Below are 19,025 nucleotides of genomic sequence, written 5' to 3'. Positions count from 1 at the left end.
AGTGCAATTATAAATCTTCATTAAAATCAATCAATCAATTTATGTCGATTTGATATCTAAGATTAACAAACATTTCAATTTAAGGCACAATACTATGATCAAAATATGGAGTATGGAGCCTCTAAAGGGACAAAAAAAAATCCAAAATTAACCAAAATATTAGATTGTTTTGTTATTTTGCAACCTAAAATGTGTTAAAGAGCAAGATGGTTTCCAGCATATATATCATATATGTTAAATATATAAAATATCTATTAATACACAGTTTCTATTAACATATGATTAAGTCCGACTTAAATACATTAAAAAACACTCAAACATTTAGCTAATTACATTCATTACAAATTAAAATTTGCACTGTAAAAAATACAGTTTCTGTATTTTTTATTTATGATGGTGAATTGTAATATGGGATGTTGATCTCTGTTTTGATGTTAAAAATTCACCTCTGTGGTTTAACAAAGTGACTTTTATTGACATTTTAGTAGCTTGAAAAAAAATAATGTATAAGAAATCATATATAGAGAGAGAAATAAGTGTGTAAAAAACCTGAAAATGTGCTGGCAGTCTATTACAAGGTTTTTTGTAGCATAATATACAACACCAACACAGATAATAGAGCACTTTAAACTATTACAAATGTTCATAAAAGTCATTTATTTGAACTTCTCAAGTTCAAAAGTTGCTGGATTAGAGATTAAGATAACATAATAAAATTTAAAAGCATAAATAAATGAGGAAATTTTACAAATGTTTGACGAGCATCCAATATTTTCCTGTGCAGTCTACAATAAAACAGAAGATATGAAGTGATCACTGAGGTTTTGCGCTGTCTAGAATCATATAAGCACAATGGTGACCTCAAGTGGTGATCTGGAGTCACAGCAAATCGCTCTGGACTGTTTGTGTACTGATGCAAATGTTTATTACAACTGTTGATCAGTAAAAACTTATTCTTTAGATTCAGATTTTATATTATAAATGAATAATAACTTATTATTATTATTATTATTGATCTATTTATTGCAGCATCACACAGTAAAAAAAGCTGGGTTCCACACAATTTCTTTCAGTTGCCTCAACACAAATCGATGAAGTTGTTTTTACAAATGTAAGTGGACTGAACATAAAACTCAATAATTCTATTGATTCAGTTCATTTCAAATAAGTACAGCAGGGTAAATAAGTATTGAACACGTCACCATTTTTCTGAGAAAACATATTTCTAGAGGTGCCATTGACTTGAAATTTTCAAGTAGTTGGTAACAACCAAAGAAATCCATTTATGCAAAGAAAATAAATCTAATTAGTTTACCAAAGAATTTATGTGTAATAAAATGAAATGACGCAGTGAAAAAGGTATGGAACACATGAAGAAAGGGAGGTGTGGAAAGGCAGTGAAAGCCCAGACAGCAGCTGAAATCTCTCAGTAGTTCATCAGCAACCCTCTGCCCTTCCTCAATGTAAATGAATATCAGCTGCTTCAGTTCAACATCTACATTAGCACGAGGATGAAGATGAAACCAGGGTGGACATTTCAGCAAGACAATGATCCAAACACAGCCAAGGAGTCTCTCAGATCCTTTCAAAGAAAGAAAATCAAGCTGTAGAATGGCCCACCCAATCACCTGACCTAAATTCAATAGAGAATACAAAATAAAGCTCAGATTTAAAAGACAAGACGAGCAATGCAAGTGGCTTCATTCTCCATATGAGGCGTCTTTAAGCTGCCAGCATTAAAAAAAATCTTTTATATAAAGTATTAAATACATTTCAATGGTTCAGCTACACAGAACTCATTTTTTAGATTTGTTTATTTTGTTTCTGCTTCATGTCCTCAGCTCCTTCAGAGATATATTCCCAAAAAACATGATAATGTGTTCAATATTTATTTCTCGGCTTTGAACAAGCAGCAAAACTTTTGTTTTTTAAAACAAAGATCTCTTTTTGTACTCCAAAAATGGAAGCAGGGCAAATTACAACACCAACAGAATGAGTATCCTTACTCATTTTTTAGCTGATCTAACTGTTTAGGTTGTGATTGGCGACAATTGTTCTTCAATTTAATACCAGAGAGACTTTTGCTGCGTCCTAATTTACATATTATCCGTCCTAAATAGTATTCAAAAATAAAATTAGTATATCCCAAACCATGATGAAAATATGCTAAGATTCCCGGATAATGCCTATTTCCAGTAAAAACTCGAAGCGTCCATACTCTAACCGCTAATAATAATAATAATAAATAATAATTCCTTACATTTATAATAGCGCCCACAATACATTGTACATTGGTCGAGAATTTGTTTAGAACTACAAGCTTGGGTAAAATGTGTAAACAAACTACAAAAATGGCGGACGCGCGAGACCAACCGTCAAGTAGAGAGGCTTCAGTAAAGTCGTTTGATGGATTGTTAATTAACATCTAGCCAACTGGAACATGTTTAAACCGCATTTTCCGTGTTATATTTTCATCTGCAACAACAATGTGAACTCAAATCAAAATATGTTTGAACATTAACTTCTTCTGCATAAAGACCTGAGATTTCTCTGCATGAAACCCTCGCGAATGGCAGATTATCCTGCTCCTTCTCCAGTAAGGTAGGTAGTTAAATATGAAAGAAATGTGGATGATGTGTCGAGATAATTGGCAGGTGACGCAACTAAGCAACACAACAATCTGTTAACGAGCAAGTAAGCTTGCATACTCTTCTGTTACACACTCAAAAGTATACTTTCAGGTTTATGGTGTAGTATAAGCATGCGAATTGGGACGTAGCATAAATGTACCGTTTAGATTCCTGTCCTTCCTTAAACGCAATTAAGAAAATCAAATACACCGGAGACCTCATGTTTTAACGAACTGCTTTTATTGTGTATTTCTATACCACGTGTAATGCCCTGGATGGAGAAAATCATTAAATTTGAAGGCAGATTGCTGATATATAGATGTAAATAATACATAATTCATCAGCTTAACATGTTTTGTTATGGACCGATAATGATAATAATAAAAATAATAGCATTTATCGGCCGATATCGGCATAGCTGCCGATATAACATGAATGATTTTGATTCCAGAAATCAAGTCATTTTAAATGAGATGCAATTCAATTAAACAATGCCTGAGCTCTATTTCTAGTCTTGGTTTTATTCAACTTTATTCCAAACTGCATGAAATAATCAAATTGAATGTATAAAAAGTGACTCTTCATATGTTGTGCTCCTTCCCCAGTATCTATTTTTAATGATTGTCTCTCTTCTAGACAGACTTAACAACAGAAATAACAATTTTCTACAAGTGAGGCAAAGAAACATTAAAAAGAAGAGAATTACAGAAATGATAAGCATTCATAAAAGGCACGTTGTCATAAATAAAACACTTGAATCTTTTGATGGTTATGGATTGATGACGGTGTAATAAATTGCAGATGAATTATTAATCGTCTACAGGCTGTCATGAAGTCCTGCTAAACTATAAAACTTCACTGAGAGTCTGCAAATGAGTACATTTATATACGCAAATCAAAGAGAAGTGAAAGAGAAAGAAAAAAAAAACATGCTTTCAAATATAATACACAAGTAAAGCATTGGATGATGTGATATTAAAGGGGCAGTTCACCCACAAATGAACATTCATTAACTCAAACTCAGGCGGTTCTCAACTTTAAATAAGGGTTTCGTTTTCTGTTGAACACATATGAAGATATAACGAAGAATGCTGGGAAAAACAGCCATTAACATCCATAGTAAACACAAAAAATACTATTAAAAGTAAATTTTTTATCAAGCATTTTTCAGTATATCCTTCAGTTGAACACAAAGGTTGATATTCTGAAGATTAGGGAGGGTGCCAATGACTTTTTGTTGTTGTTTTTACTATAGATGTTAATAGCTGTTTTTAACACATTCTTCAGTATATCTTCATTCGTGTTCAACAGAAGAAAGAAACTCAAGTTTAGAACAAGTGGAGGATGAGAAAATTTTTGGGTGAACTGTCCCTTTAAGAAGTAGTGTTGTCACAATACTGGAATTCCCTACCAATTCAACATCCCACTATCATTTGCTGATTTGCCATTGTGTTCACATACTCAACAGAAATGACTGTGATTGGCCGTGAAGGTCATCAGTTCACCGAACTCACCGCTGTTTACTGAGTGTAACCACAAATACAGGGACACTGGAGCGCTTTAAAGCAGCGAAGATCAACTGGTAGGTTTATAAGCTGACATACCAGTAATCTGATGATCGAGTGATCTTTGTGGCTTTAAAGCGCTCCAGTGTCCCTGTATTTGTGGTTGCACTCAGTAAACAGCAGTGTACATTTATATAAGCAAATAAAAGAGAAGTGAAAGAGAAAGAAAAAAACATGCCATCAAACATAATACACAAGTAAATCATTGGATGACGTGATATTAAAGGGGCAGTTCACCCATAAATGAACATTCATTTACTCAAACTCAAGCGGTTCTCAACTTAATAAGGGTTTCGTTTTCTGTTGAAGACATTTGAAGATATACTGAACAAATAAACAGCCATTAGCATCTATAGTAATTACAAAAAATACTATTAAAGTCAATGTTTTATTCAAAATTCTTCAGTATATCTTTCTGTTGAACACAAATGAAGATATACTGAACAATGCTGAGACAAAACAGCCATTCACATCCATAGTAAACACAAATATACTATTAAAGTCAATGTTTTGTCCAGCATTCTTCAATATATCTTTCTGTTGAAAACAAATAAAGATATACTGAAGATTGGGGGGGCTTCAATAGTACTTTTTAAGTTTGTACTATGGATGTTAATGAGTGTTTTTAAAACATTCTGTAGTATATCTTCCTTTGTGTTCAACAGAAGAAAGAAACTCAGGTTTAGAACAAGTGGAGGATGAGGAAACACTGACAATTTCAATTTATGGGTGAACTCTCCCTTTAAGAAGTAACATTTAAGCTCGTTCTTAAACAGCGCTGATTGGCCATTGTGTTCACATGCTCAACAGAAACGACTGTGATTGGCCGTGAAGGTCATCAGTTCACCGAGCTCACCGCTGTTTACGGAGTTTAACCACAGATACAGGGACACTGGAGCACTTTAAAGCAGCGAAGACCAGCTGGTCGATTTATAAGCTGACATACGAGCGATCCGCTGAACAATCGACTGATCTTCATGGCTTTAAAATGCTCCAGTGTCCCTGTATCTGTGGTTACACTCAGTAAACAGCGGTGAGTTCGGTGAACTGACGACCTTCACGGCCAATCACAGTCATTTCTGTTGAGCATGTGAACACAATGGCCAATCAGCGCTCTTAAGAACATGCTCAAATGTTAGCGGGATATTATTGTTTTCAAAATATCAGTACCGATTGATATCGAATTCCAGTATCGTGACAACACTATTAAGTAGACAAAAATAAAGACAAAACCTTCAGCAGAAGATATGAGGTGTTTTACCAACTGTAACACTGGGTTTCTACTATCATGATCACGTTCTTCTGTGTAAAACAACCTACAATGTTTTTGAGATTAGTTTTTCAGCACTGGATCAGTCTCTTCCTCGTTATGCAATGACAGAAAAATCGAACGATCCTCCATTAAGTACAATCAAAAAGCCTTTACTTATTGGTCTCATTTGACATGAGAAAAGGCAACCGTACACTGTAAACGAGTGCGAGGGAGCGCTGTGTAATGACACACGCATACACATGAGCTGTAAATGTCTGCACATGAAGTCAATCATCTGCAAAAGTGAGGCGTCCAGGCCCTTCACTTTTCATCCAGCGCCGGTAGCGTTTCCACCGCGAGTCTGTGGCCATCTTCATCTTCATCTCCTCCTCCTGTTCCTTTTTATAAGCCTTTTAGAAACACACACGCGTGAGGAGTCAGTTTGGACACAAACATACTAACACACACTCAATAAAAACATGTGAAAGTGAAAGTCGTGACGCATAGAGGCACATACTGTTGAATATGAATTATTAGCTCCCAGAATTATAGCCACAATTTCTGTCTAACGGCGAGGTTTTTTTTCAACACATTTCAAATCAAAATAGTTTCGATAGCTTATTTCTAACAACTGATTTGTTTTCTCTTTGCCATGATGACAGTGAATAATATTAGACTAGATATTCTTCAAGACACTAGTATTCAGCTTAAAGTGACATTTAAAGGCTTAACTAGGTTAATTAGGGTAAAGTTAGGGTAATTAGGCAAGTTCTTGTATAACAGTGGTTTGTTCTGGAGACAATCCAAAACAAATATTGCTTAAGGGGGTTAAATAATATATTGCTTAAATAATATTGACCTTAAAATGGTTTAAAAATATTAAAATAGCTTTTCTTGTAGCCAAAATAAAACAAATAAGACTTTCTCCAGAAAAAAAAATATTATAGGAAATACTGTGAACAATTCCTGAATCTGTTAAACTTCATTTGGGAAATATTTCAAAAATAAAAAACAAATTCACAGGAGGGTGAATAATTTTGACATAAACTGTGTGTAAATATATATATATATATATATATATGCAATATAGACCACTAGCTGACTAATACAGGTGTGTGAAAAAGTTTGGACATCATATTGAATGAATTTTAATGGTTTTCAGGAGATTTAAAAAAACTATATGATCATTAGTGTTTGTCATTCAAGGTTTTAATTTGTTTTTATTATGAGAGATAAGAGAGATTAAGAAAGATCAGATAACTTTTCCCGTCTTGGTATGGAAAAATGTAAGATTTTATAGGGTGTCCTAACTTTTTCACATGACTGTATATAGTGAATAATAAGGCTGTTATAGGATATATAGTTAAATAAGGCTGATTGATTCTTAATAATATTTTAAATATTTACAAAAAAAATCTATAGATATATAATCTTGAAGCTTACGGTTACATTCTGTTAAATTTAAAATGTATTTAAAATGCATCGATATCATGTATATTTAATATCAATGATAATGTTTCAATTGTTGTTTTAATAATATGCTTGCTGACCCTTCTGAACCTGTCACTCAATTAGCATAATATATATAATCCAATATCAAATATTATATATATATATATATATATATATATATATATATATATATATATATATATATGTACTGTACATGTAATACACACATATGCATGAAAACTAAACTACAAAAACTTTTGTATCAATATTTACATTTATATATAATTTTTATATTATATAAATATATATAGTTTCGGATGGTTCTCAGATCTGATTGGCTGATAGCCATGCAATATTCTGCAATAACAGCACCCATACAGCCTCTTCACCCTTGCGTATTACTCAGGCCACATAGAGTGACAGATCAATAAAATCACTAATGTTTGACAAATATCACAGCTGTTGGACAACATAATGTACGTTTGAGGCTTTTTTAGGCGAGAATGTAGTTGTTTAGATTGCAACTATGCAGTTTATTTATAAGGATAGTGCCTATTTTAAATATTTATAATTTGGAGATTCAGCATGTCTGCATCTATCAGCCTGTTATACTGAGCAGAGCAAAGGTCATTGACATGCCACCACAAGACGGCAACAGAGCCCGCATAATAAGCCCTTAGAGGAGAAAAACAGCATAATTTCAATCAACAGCTGATCAAATCATTAGAAAACAGGTAAGTGCCTTTCTAAGTCAGTCTATCTCTTTTGTATGTTGTAGTGCTGTATTTATATCACAGTAATCTGTTAGTGTTTGCTTTGCTTTGGCTTTTTCAGGGTTATTATTGTGATCTCCCGATTGCAACATTGAAATACTAGGAAATCTCTGTAGACTGATGGCATTTCACACCGTTCAGTCTTAAAATGCAAGCAAAAATCACCTGTTTTGTCTTCACTTTAGACATTACGCTAGAGAATCATTCAAATACAGCTCTAAAGTGACGCTGGTGAAGTAGCAACATGACGTCAGCTGCAGATGTGAATGAACGGCGAAAGAAAGTAGTTCCTCTTAGAAAAGGATTTTTAAGACTCTCTGTGTTTGATTTGCTTTTTTTATATATACATGATTATGCCATCAAACTGATGTATAAACGCAATATCACACGAGTAGCAGTGCGATATAGCTGTATATCATCACTGGTGGGACACTAAGGCACTCCGCCTACTTTATTTTACACTTTTATAAACGTCTTTCTTGTTTTTCTTGCATGCATGTACCCCCTGAGCTTCTTTTAACCACAAAAAATAATTCCTTGTGCTCATTTTGCCGAATAAATCTCCTTCTGATTCTGAGAAAAGCGAAATAATTCTCAAACCTCGTAATTCTCCTTGATCCAGAGCTGCTGCTTCAGGAACGTCTCTATCAGGCTGTTCTCCAGACTGTCGAACTGAGCCTGAGACATCTTCATGTACTTGCGGATGATATAAAGTCTCTCCTCCTCTCCATACTCCTCTCCGCGGATGGTGAAACGGTAAAACCACGAGAAATTCCACGCCACATATGTGCACAGATGGTAGGGGAACAGAACGATTTTACACAGCAGAATGTCAGACACATTGGGCTTCTGATAGCCGCCTTTGATGTCTATTTTATTCTTGATGATGTCTCTGATGATCTGCTCCTCTTCCTCTCGGATCTCCTCTTTGGATCGCCGGTTTTTGCCCTTCTCTTTGGTTCGGTTTAGCAGACCCTGCTGCTTGGCCAGTTCTGTAGCCTGGATGCGATATTTGGGAACGGTCATCAGGTAGTTGATGGCTTCTGTGTAGCTGCTCCACCAGCTGTAATACTGCGCACACACATAAGCACTTCTGTGAGGCCTACGGTTATTCAGTCTGAAGAAACGGTTAGATTAGATCAAACATTAACTTGAATTAATGCTGATTTCAAGCACATTTCATACTTCACTGACTCGTATTCATCTTCCAGAAATTACTTACAGAATCTGCTGAAAAATACTAGAGCTTTGGCCAAAAAAATGTTGGTGCTCTAGGCTAGAGTTTAGCAGCAGACGGCACTCTATGCTAGGTTAGTTTTGAACAGGATATGGTGCTGTTCAAAACTATAGACTGTAAAAAATATGGACGTAGTATCTGTGATGTCACCCATAGGTTTCTGAAGAATGCAAATGAAGCTAACGGTAGGCGTGGCCAACCGTCGCCATTTCGTTCGAGTGTCATCGCACAGACCAGGGGATACCAAACAAGGGCAAAGAGGCGGAGCGTGAGCGGAGCTTCAGACGCCTGCTAGCATTTTGCTTAGACAGGCTTTTCTATGGGAGAAACGCTTAATACTTCATTACCTGCGACTCGTCTGTGTTCTGACCACATGTGCTTGGCTGTACAATATATCAATGAAGTGTTTAGTCTTTTAAAAACACTGTTGTAATACTTTGAGCCACTAAACATTGCTCTCAATACGTTTTTCTACAGGAGGAAAACGCAAATTACATCCAAATACTTCAAATATAGCCTGTGTTAGTAAATGCAAGGCTAATTATGAAATCCAGGCAGAACACTGTATGACAACGCTTCAGATGACTGTTCTAGAGCCCACAGCTAATCAATCTGTCAGATTCTGGAGTGCTTTACAGCTCTAAAGAAACTTATATATGATAAATTATCTTAAATAAAACAAATACATTTATAGAGATGGTATACAAGTATATAATTGCACTCACCTGGGAAATGGCAACAACTTGAATGGTTTGTGAGCACAATTAAGTGCACACAGCATCCCATATCATCTGATAATTGTATGAAATAATCCTAAAAGGCAACTGACTGTGTAAAGCCACATAAAACAACACAAAAATACGATGTATATGCCGAGTTCAGCAGCTAATCAGCCGGAATCAGCTGAGTTAAAGTGACGGCGACCAGCGAGACCTAACTGTCACTCAAGTGGCCACGCCCTTAATTATGCAGACTTAATATAACCTAATATAAAGGAACCGGATGAGTTATACAAAAATTCACCCCCTCACAGTTGTCATGAAGGCTAATATTAGCTATATACACCAAAATCATTCCATGTACCAGGCTGTAAACACCTTTTTTTCTGCTGTAAAGTTTTTTTCAACAGTGGACTTTGCTCTATATGGAGCCAGGACTAGCGGAATTTCCATGTATTGCCGTTTCAGTTACTTCCGTATTTGCTTCACGAGGGAGAGCGGGAGGTTGCCGCTTGTTTAAAAACTAGCCTAGATCGCCATCTGCTGCTAAAAACTAGCCTAGATCGTCATCAGTTGATAAATCTAGCCTAGAGTGCCATCTGCTGGTAAAAACATGCCTAATGCACCGTCTGCTAAAAAAATCTAGCCTAGAGCAGTGTTTCCCAACCCTGTTCCTGGAGGCACACCAACAGTACATATTTTGGATGTCTCCGTTATCTGACCCATTAACTTCAGGTTTTGAAGTCTCTTCTGATGTTATGATAGATGATTCAGGTGTGTTTGATTAGGGAGAGGTTGAAAATGTGTACTGTTGGTGTGCCTTCAGGAACAGGGTTGGAAAACACTGGCCTAGAGCACCGTCTTCTGTTAAAAACTAGTCTAGAGCACTGTCTGCTAGTAAAAACTAGCCTACGGTGCCAACTGCTGGTAAAAACAGCCAAGAGCACCATCTGCTGTTATTAAAATACTGGCCTAGAGCACCGTCTGCTGGTAAAAACTAGCCTAGATCGCCATCTCCTGGTAAAAACTAACTTAGAGCACTGTCTGCAGTTTAAAAAAAGCCTAGAGTGCCATCTGCTGGTAATACAATACTAGCCTAGAGTGCAATCTGCTGGTAATACAATACTAGCCTAGAGTGCAATCTGCTGGTAATACAATACTAGCCTAGAGTGCAATCTGCTGGTAATACAATACTAGCCTAGAGTGCCATCTGCTGGTAATACAATACTAGCCTAGAGTGCCATCTGCTGGTAAAAACTAGCCTACAGCGCTGTCTGCAGTTTAAAAAAAGCCTAGAGCATCATCTGTTGTTAAAATACATTGCCATCTGCTGGTAAAAAAATAGCATAGAGGACCATCTGGTGGTATGAACTAGCTTAAAGTGCCATCTGCTGGTAAAAAAAAACTAAAGCTCATAATCGATTCAAGAGAAAACAGCATTTTTCTCCCCATTTTGTGTCACAAATGTTTCCATATTGGAGTCTATAAACAACAGAAATCAAACTAGGGAGTCCAGTAAGATATACAGACGCAACTGAGGCAACATAGATGCTCTGAACACTTTGTGATGAGAGATCTACTTACCTGAAACAGTGAGATTGCACAAATAGTTACGAGAATCACTATCCTAACGTCTACTTTGGGAGCGAGTCTTCTCCTGTAGTAGGTGTAGTAGTGGCTGTAGTATTCCTCTGGGTGATCCAGCATGTAGTCATAGTCCTTGCGTAACTCTTCATCCTGAAAGTCACAATATTCAAGAATTTATTTATCTTTTGCACAAAAAAATGTTGATGAAGACACGTGCAATGTTTTGAGGATGTTCTTATCCTTTCTAAGCACTGAAAATTTCACAACACTTGGGAGAAAACTGAAAAAAGCTGTCTATGGAGGGACAGAGAGCTCTAGGATTTCATCTAAAACATCTTAATTAGTGTTCTTAAGATGAACGATGGACTTACAGATTTGAAACAACGTGAGGGCGAGTAATAAAGGACTAAATGTTATGGCAAACTATTCCTTTAGCTGCTATTATGAGTTCAACATTTAAAAAAACAAATATAAACTAATATGCATATGCCATTTAGGACAGTGTTTCTGAACCGCGTTCCTGGAGGACCACCAGCACTGCATGTTTTAGATGTCTCCTTTGTCTGTCATACTCATTACAGGTCTTTCAGTCTCTGCTAATGAGCTGATGATCTGAATCAGGTGTGTTTGGTTAAGGAGACACGTAAAATGCAGAGAGCTGGTGGTCCTCCAGGAACATGGTTGAGAAACACTGATTTAGGACATGGCTGGCATCTGTGCTACATCTGGATGTTATACTGAAAATTCAGTTTTTTAATTACAGCGCAGGGCTGATGTTAACATTAATAACTCAAATTTAATTTTGATGCTTTAATAAACTGATTTCACGCGGCCGCCATTTTTAAAAGCAAAATCGAGGCTGAGATGGAAAGAAACCTGGAAGTATCATTGGGAGTTACATAGGAACGTTGTGTACTTGGCTGTATATCTTATCAACAAGAGAAACTGACACAAATTTATCATTTCACTGCCTTCTGAGTAACCCGAAGGTCCGTTCTGAATGAATGGTGAAAATAAAAAGGGATTTCAGAGCTCATTTTCAGCTAAGTTAAGGGAAATGGCACTAGTTTTCTATCCCAGACACACGTTTTAGATGCCATTTATCAAACTCAAGTTAATGAACTGATTCTTTCACTGTATTAGACTTGTCACGATACTGAATTATAAGAAAAACCGTCCATTTCCCGCTAACATTTAAGCCACTGTTGATGGCTTTCTTAAAACAGCGCTGATTTGCCATTGTGTTCACGTGCTCAACAGAAATGATTGTGATTGGCCGAGAAGGTCATCAGTTCACCCTTCGCTGTTTACTGAGCACAAACACAGACGAGCCGAGCGATCTGCTTGATGACTCGACTGATCTTCATGGCTGCTTCATGCTCCACTGTCTGTGTATCTGTGTTTGCACTGGGTGAAGAGCGGTAAACTGATGAGCACTGGTGAATACTATGGTAAATCAGTGCCGTTTATGAACGGGCTCAGCGGCATTTGAATTTTAGCGGGAAATTGACGTTTTTAAAACTTCAGTACTGGGACAACACTTACAGAAAACACGAAGATGTGCTACAAAAGACTGCAGTGTTTTATCGCTCACCGAGTTACATAGACTGAAGCAGGAAAGCGTCCCCACAGTGTTTAACTAGTGCCATGAACTGAAGCCCCGGAGGACACTTGAGCACATTACTCTGAAAAAGATTGTGATGTTGTTTGATGCTAAATTGCTTTTAATTGTTTAAGTTAAACTTACTGAATGATATTAAAGTGATGTTTACACCATTTCTGCATTTTGAAATCGCAGCTACAGCTGGAGGTTTATAATCCACAGCATGTTACTGCAATGTTTACAGTGCTGGTCCTATACTTCCGGGTTTCTTCCCACCGCAGCCTTGATTTGGTTCTTTAAAATGGCGGCAGCGTAAAATAAGCATATTGTGTGTGGTTAAAACTGTACATTTACAGTTTAGTGCAATACTGAGTGTTTTTTTTTTCTCACTTGGTTAATGTGTGCCATCATAGCTAGATCTACAAAGTCTCTCTATTTATTATTTACATTTCTGATGAAACTGGGATGGAGAGACATCCAGATATAGATAAGAGGGTCAAAGTAACCCAGGTCAATACAGCCTGTGTGTACAAGATTAAAGTTTAGGGTGAAGTAAAGATCCCCAATAAAGTTTCACTACATTAGTGAAGTTTGTCAGGATGATAACAATAACAATGTTTAATAATTAAACTTTAAATTTAGTTTTTAATATTTTTATTTTAAAGTCTGCTTGAAACCGAAGTTTTCTTTTTCAGTATGATAACAGTTACAAATAAAATAGAACATTAAGTAGGGGCGGAGATTTATTTTGACGCTCATTTCATCATTTACTTGGATCAAACTAATGGCTGAAGGGGTGTGGCTAAAAATAATTCGCCCAATTAGTCAAACTGTCATCAGCGAAGGACAGATTGATTGTTCACCTAAAGACCAACCATGTGCACTAGCGAAATTAACATAATACATTTGAATTCATGCAGACTTTAATGCACATTCTCTCTGCAGTAAAAATTCAAAGTAAAAAGTTTATGAAGAGAGATTAGGACATAGAGTAGCTCCTCCCCTTTAAAAAAACAGCCAATAGCATTTGTTTTATCACAGCTCTGCCAGTGAGAGTGGTTGAGCTCAAGCGCATCAAATGAAAAAGCCTCATGAAGGGGGCGGGGCATGTCAGATACTAGAGATCATTTGATTGGTCAGATTTTTTTATTATTAATTCAATGCCACAAAAACAAGAGGTATTACATTTCAAATAGTTTTCTGAAAGAAAAAATATATATAATATATAAATTTACATGAAATTAAATGTTTTCAGAGCATTACATGTTTTTTAGAGCTTTTTTGTATTGCGATAGTTCTAGTACAGGGTGTCCGCGGGGTCTTAAATAGTATTAAAAGTTGATAAATCAAATATGAGAAATTAAGGCCTTTAAAAGGTATTAAAAAGTCTTAATCCAGTTTTTACAAGTCTTAACTCAAGTGTTGTCCAAAATGTTTGACTCCAAAAAAGCATAAATATATTTATTTTCCCCTATTGGCTCGGGCCGGGTGTGTCTGGCCAAGTTCCTCTGTCCGGGTGATTTCATGTAATTTGCAATAAACGCTGGAAGGTGATGTGACTCTCTGCACATGTAGCGAAAACAGAGCAAAACAGATGGCATAATGCAAGTTTCCATACTCCTACCTGGCGAAAGACGAGTTTAAACAGTGGCTGAAACCTGTCGCTGAAAACAACTGCATAACTTATTCTTTCAAGGTTTGTTCCGTCCAATCTTATCTTTATGCCCGTTTCCACTGAGTGGTACGGTTCGGTTTGGTACGCTTTTATAGCCGTTTCCACTGTCAAAAGGCGCACCGAACCGAACCGTACCGTACCACTTTTTCGGCACCCTTTCGAAAGGGTACCAAACACGAGAAAGGGTACCAAAAGGCGGAGCAAGACGCGCAGCTGAACGCTATTGGTTTACAGAGATACGTCATTCGCTTACGCAACAAGCTAGAATGAAAACAAAAACCTGCCATGTTTAAAATACACACACAGCCGAGAGATTTCAGCGGAATTATATATACATATAAGGAGCCATGGTCGATCCGTTCTCAAACAAATCTTGTCGTCGTCTTGATGAACAGCCACAAAGCCATGGAGTAGAGCAGAATCTACCCTGTGCCTGGTAGTTTTTTTTTACGAGGAAGTTTGAAGCGCGAGCTGTTTCGCTTTCTTGCTTGCGTTCCCCACTCATCTATATCTGAAATAACAAACTTCTTGAGCTGATGATAATAACCTGCGCTTGATTATTGATGTGCTTTTGAAACCCGATCCTGTCAGACACTGACAAACACGAGAGTGAAGCGTGAAGAAACAAAGGAGAAGCCAGAAAAAAAGAGCACATAATTTATCAGCAAACATGAACAAAATGCCATGTATAACTAACTTATTATCTTCACATTTTAGACTAATGTGAACCGGGAATGACGGAATTACTCTCTAACAGAGGCTACATGTGTCGCTACTGTTTCGCACTGTCATTGATCTGCAGTTATAATCAAATTGTTCATAGAAAAGTTAGTAATAAACATTTCTACACATGAATTTGTGTGTGTAAAGCATCTGTTTTATGAGAAGAGCTTCTCATATGATATGTGAGCGACCCGTACAGCTTTACTGTAGACATTTCCTCAAGCGAGAATGACGTCGACTGAAACTCTGTCGTACACCACGCCCACCAAAAGGGTACCCTTGGTAGTGGAAACGCAAGCTTGATAAAGAAGGTGACCCGTACCAAACCGAACCGCACCGTACTAGTCAGTGGAAATAAGCCAAAAGCTCTGTTGCACTGTTGTGCTCCATTGATTTATTTAACTACAACTGTTAATCAAGTTAAAGGTTTGATACTGATCAGAACTTGACGAGGAGTGGCGAGGAGGTCTTAAAATAATCTGAGAAGGTCTTTAAAAAGTCTTAAAAAGGTATTGAAATTAGCTTTAGGATTCCTGCATATACCATGTAAATGATGTACAAATAAAACAGTACATCAAATAAACAAATTTCTATCTAATATTCAGTTTTTTGTTAATAAGGAATTCCACATCTTTCCAATATATTAAGTAAATACAATGAAAAAATATGCAAAATTGTTTCCTTTTCTTGACCGGTCAGACGATTTGATAAGAAAGTTAAATATGAGGGGATGTTAAAAAATCATTGATACATTTAGGCGAAAGCTGCAAGCTTTTGAATGTATATATCATGTTTATATCTTCTAAACGAAAGGTTTTTGCACACTAGCTAATAGATGTCATTAAAACTAACATACTGATACTAATATTCATCCATTCATTTTCTTTTCGGCTTACTCCCTTTATTAATCTGGGATTGCCACAGCGGAATGAACCGCCAACTTATCCAGTATGTTTTACTCAGCGGTTGCCCTTCCAGCTGCAACCCATCACTGAGAAACTAATACTAATATATACAAAGTTCATATATATCATTTCACGGGACCTTTAAAACATCCCAAAAATACCTAAATAGAGGCTGAAGGTAGTTTCTAGACTTACCTTAAGCGTCTCGTAAGCAGTGGCGACCAGTAGAAACTTTTGTTGGGCTGATTCCCGGGTGTCGTCGGTCTCTCCGGGCTGGAATCTGTCCGGGTGATACCTCCGCGCCAGCTGCCGGTACGCGCGTCCGATCTCAGCTTTACTGACGTCGCGCGAAACTCCCAGCACGTCATAACAGCTTTGAGTCCCGCAGTACAGTCCTTCAATGAGCGCGGAGACCGAAGGAAAACACAAAATAAACACAAGACAGATCCATAAAGTGAGTCTCAGCTCGATGGACGCGGCCATGTCAGCATTCTGAAGCTGCGGTCGCGGTCGGATGACGTAACGTACACGTGTTGAACAAGGCTCGACGTCAACGGATGCAAAACTAATATACCAGGGAACTACATTATTAATTAATTACTTTATTTTTTTATCTGAAACATTTTATTCACAAACAAAAATTCTCAGCCTTCTTTTTCAAAATTTTAAAATGAAATTGATGTATTCTTAGACTGGTTGAAGGGTTGAAAACAGGAAAAGTAATGGATTCTTGGAATATTACGGTAATTATTTTGGCAATATCACGGATAAATAAGTCCTCCTTTCCCCTTTTATTGAAGTATTTATGTTGTTTATTTATTTATTATAAAATACTTATCCTTTTTTTACTGTTTTGTAAACTTATATTATAACTTGCTCTGTTGAGTTAATATCATTGTTACTATCACTGTCATTTTCCTGAGTAGGTTCCATTTTGTATGTTTGTTTTTGAAAATGTATTTTAATATATCTTTGGGACGATTACGATAATCATTTTGGCAATATCACTGATGCATAAGTCTTTCCTCTGTAATTGCTGTCTTTGTGTTAATCTTCTTTTTCAGGGACGTCCATGCATACAAGACAATGCAAAACCACATTCTGCACACATTATAAAGTCCTGGCTGCGGTGGCTGATACAGGTATACTTGAGTGGCCTGTCTGCAGTCCCGACCTGTCTCCAATAGAGAATGTGTGGTGCATTTTGAGGCGCAAAATGCTACAACGAAGACCCCTGTACTGTTGCCCACCTTAAGACTTGTTTGCAGGAAGAATGGGACAAAATTACACCTGAAACACTTCATTAATTGGCATCTTCAGCCCCTAAACCACAATTGGAATATATGTTTATTTAAAAATATATAGAACAATCATGAGGTATCATGAGTGGTTTGAGAGACCCACCGTTCACTAACAAAGGTCCAAAATTTGTCCCCAATGAGCTCATTTGTCTTATTTTGACTGCTATCGGGGTATCTGCAGGGTCTTAAAAACTCTTAAAATGTCTTAAATCTCAAAAGGTCAATTTTAGGCCTTAAAAACTTAAAAATGTTGTGTTGTAGGTCTTAAATCTTTTTTTAACAGGTCTTAATTTTTCCTTGTTCATGTATAGCTACCCAATCTGGCCATTAACACCCATATAATCTCCAACAATCCCAATCTCAGTTAAACTTTTAACTTAAAAAAAACAGCATTTAATTACTTTCTTTTCACAAAAATTTGCTTAAAAGTTCTCCATTTATTTACTGCTGATGATACTGACCTGACCTATATTTTTATTATTAAAATATTATTATTGTATTATTAAGTTATAATCACTTAAGTTAAGTTATAATAATAATTTCTGATAGGTCAAGTGAAAATCTTTCCCAACTGGGATAAATGAAATACAATCAATATAATTTAGCCTTGTATAAGTCTAAAATTTCATTCATAATGGTCTTAAAAATGTCTTTAAAAGTCTTAAATTGAACTTTGATTAAAACCTGCAGAAACCCTGTGGTATGTCATCATAAATTGTGTAAATAACCCATAGAAAAATACTTTCCAAAAAGACCAAGTGGAATCCTTGGCTGTTGCTTTAGTGTGACTTCAGATATTTCTTCAGTGACTTCAGATTTATCAATGCAAGCCATTATTTTTCATGAGTCCAACATCCATCTGTTCAAGAAAACATACAATCTGATGTAAGAGACGTCACCTTTCACTGCTGTATTGTTTTTAAACATAAAAATGACCAATAAAACAATGTGAAGAAAAAGCGGCCCATATTAAAGTGAATTTCAATATTATTTTGGCAAAAGTTCTACATTATTATTATTATTATTATTATTATATTATTATTATTATTATTATTATTATTATTATTATTATTATTATTATTATTATATTGTTTTATTATTATTATTATTATTATTATTATTATTATTATTATTATTATTATTATTATTATATTATTATTATTATTATCATTATTATTATATTATTATTATTATTATTATATTATTGTTTTATTATTATTATTATTATTATTATATTATTATTATATTATTATTACTATTATTATATTTTTATTATTATCATTATTATATTATTATTATTATATTATTATTATTATTGTTTTATTATTATTATTATTATTATTATATTCTTATTATTATTATTAATAATATTATTCTTATGTTTTAATTTTTATAATTTAAATGGCCAAACTCTGACTAAGGAAAGTTGAATGTGCCGGCCAGTTTGTTGTTTCCCTAATAAATCACATTATATATATATATATTATTCAAATATTAGCATTATTCCCTCAGACTTCCAGTGATACCGCATGTACCATGCTAAGGGGCAGTCCTTCCCCTTTATTTGATTGCATAATCCAGTCAGTCAGAAGCTCCTCCTCCA

At 35.7% G+C, this 19,025-nt stretch overlaps 1 protein-coding gene across 1 annotated transcript; it reads right to left on the bottom strand.

Annotated features, from left to right (window-relative positions):
* Positions 1–2,851: 2,851 nt before the first annotated feature.
* Positions 2,852–16,620, bottom strand: dnajc25 (DnaJ (Hsp40) homolog, subfamily C, member 25). Its single transcript, XM_056458862.1, has 4 exons — positions 16,317–16,620; positions 11,213–11,365; positions 8,273–8,743; positions 2,852–5,857 (listed from the first exon to the last, which is right to left on the bottom strand). The coding sequence occupies exons 1-4, from the start codon at positions 16,602–16,604 to the stop codon at positions 5,735–5,737; spliced, it is 1,035 nt and encodes a 344-aa protein (XP_056314837.1). The 5' UTR covers positions 16,605–16,620; the 3' UTR covers positions 2,852–5,734.
* Positions 16,621–19,025: the final 2,405 nt, after the last annotated feature.

Source organism: Danio aesculapii, chromosome 5 (genome assembly GCF_903798145.1).
Source record: "Danio aesculapii chromosome 5, fDanAes4.1, whole genome shotgun sequence".
In the NCBI taxonomy this organism is placed as follows: Eukaryota; Metazoa; Chordata; class Actinopteri; order Cypriniformes; family Danionidae; genus Danio; species Danio aesculapii.
This window is presented reverse-complemented; position numbering and strand designations above follow the sequence as displayed.

Coding starts and splice junctions, on each gene's coding strand:
- dnajc25 (XM_056458862.1), bottom strand. CDS start 16,604: ATGGCCGCGTCCATCGAGCTGAGACTCACTTTATGGATCTGTCTTGTG. Junction 11,366..16,316: donor CTGCTTACGAGACGCTTAAG/GTAAGTCTAGAA, acceptor TGTGACTTTCAG/GATGAAGAGTTACGCAAGGA. Junction 5,858..8,272: donor GGATCAAGGAGAATTACGAG/GTTTGAGAATTA, acceptor TGTTTCTAAAAG/GCTTATAAAAAGGAACAGGA.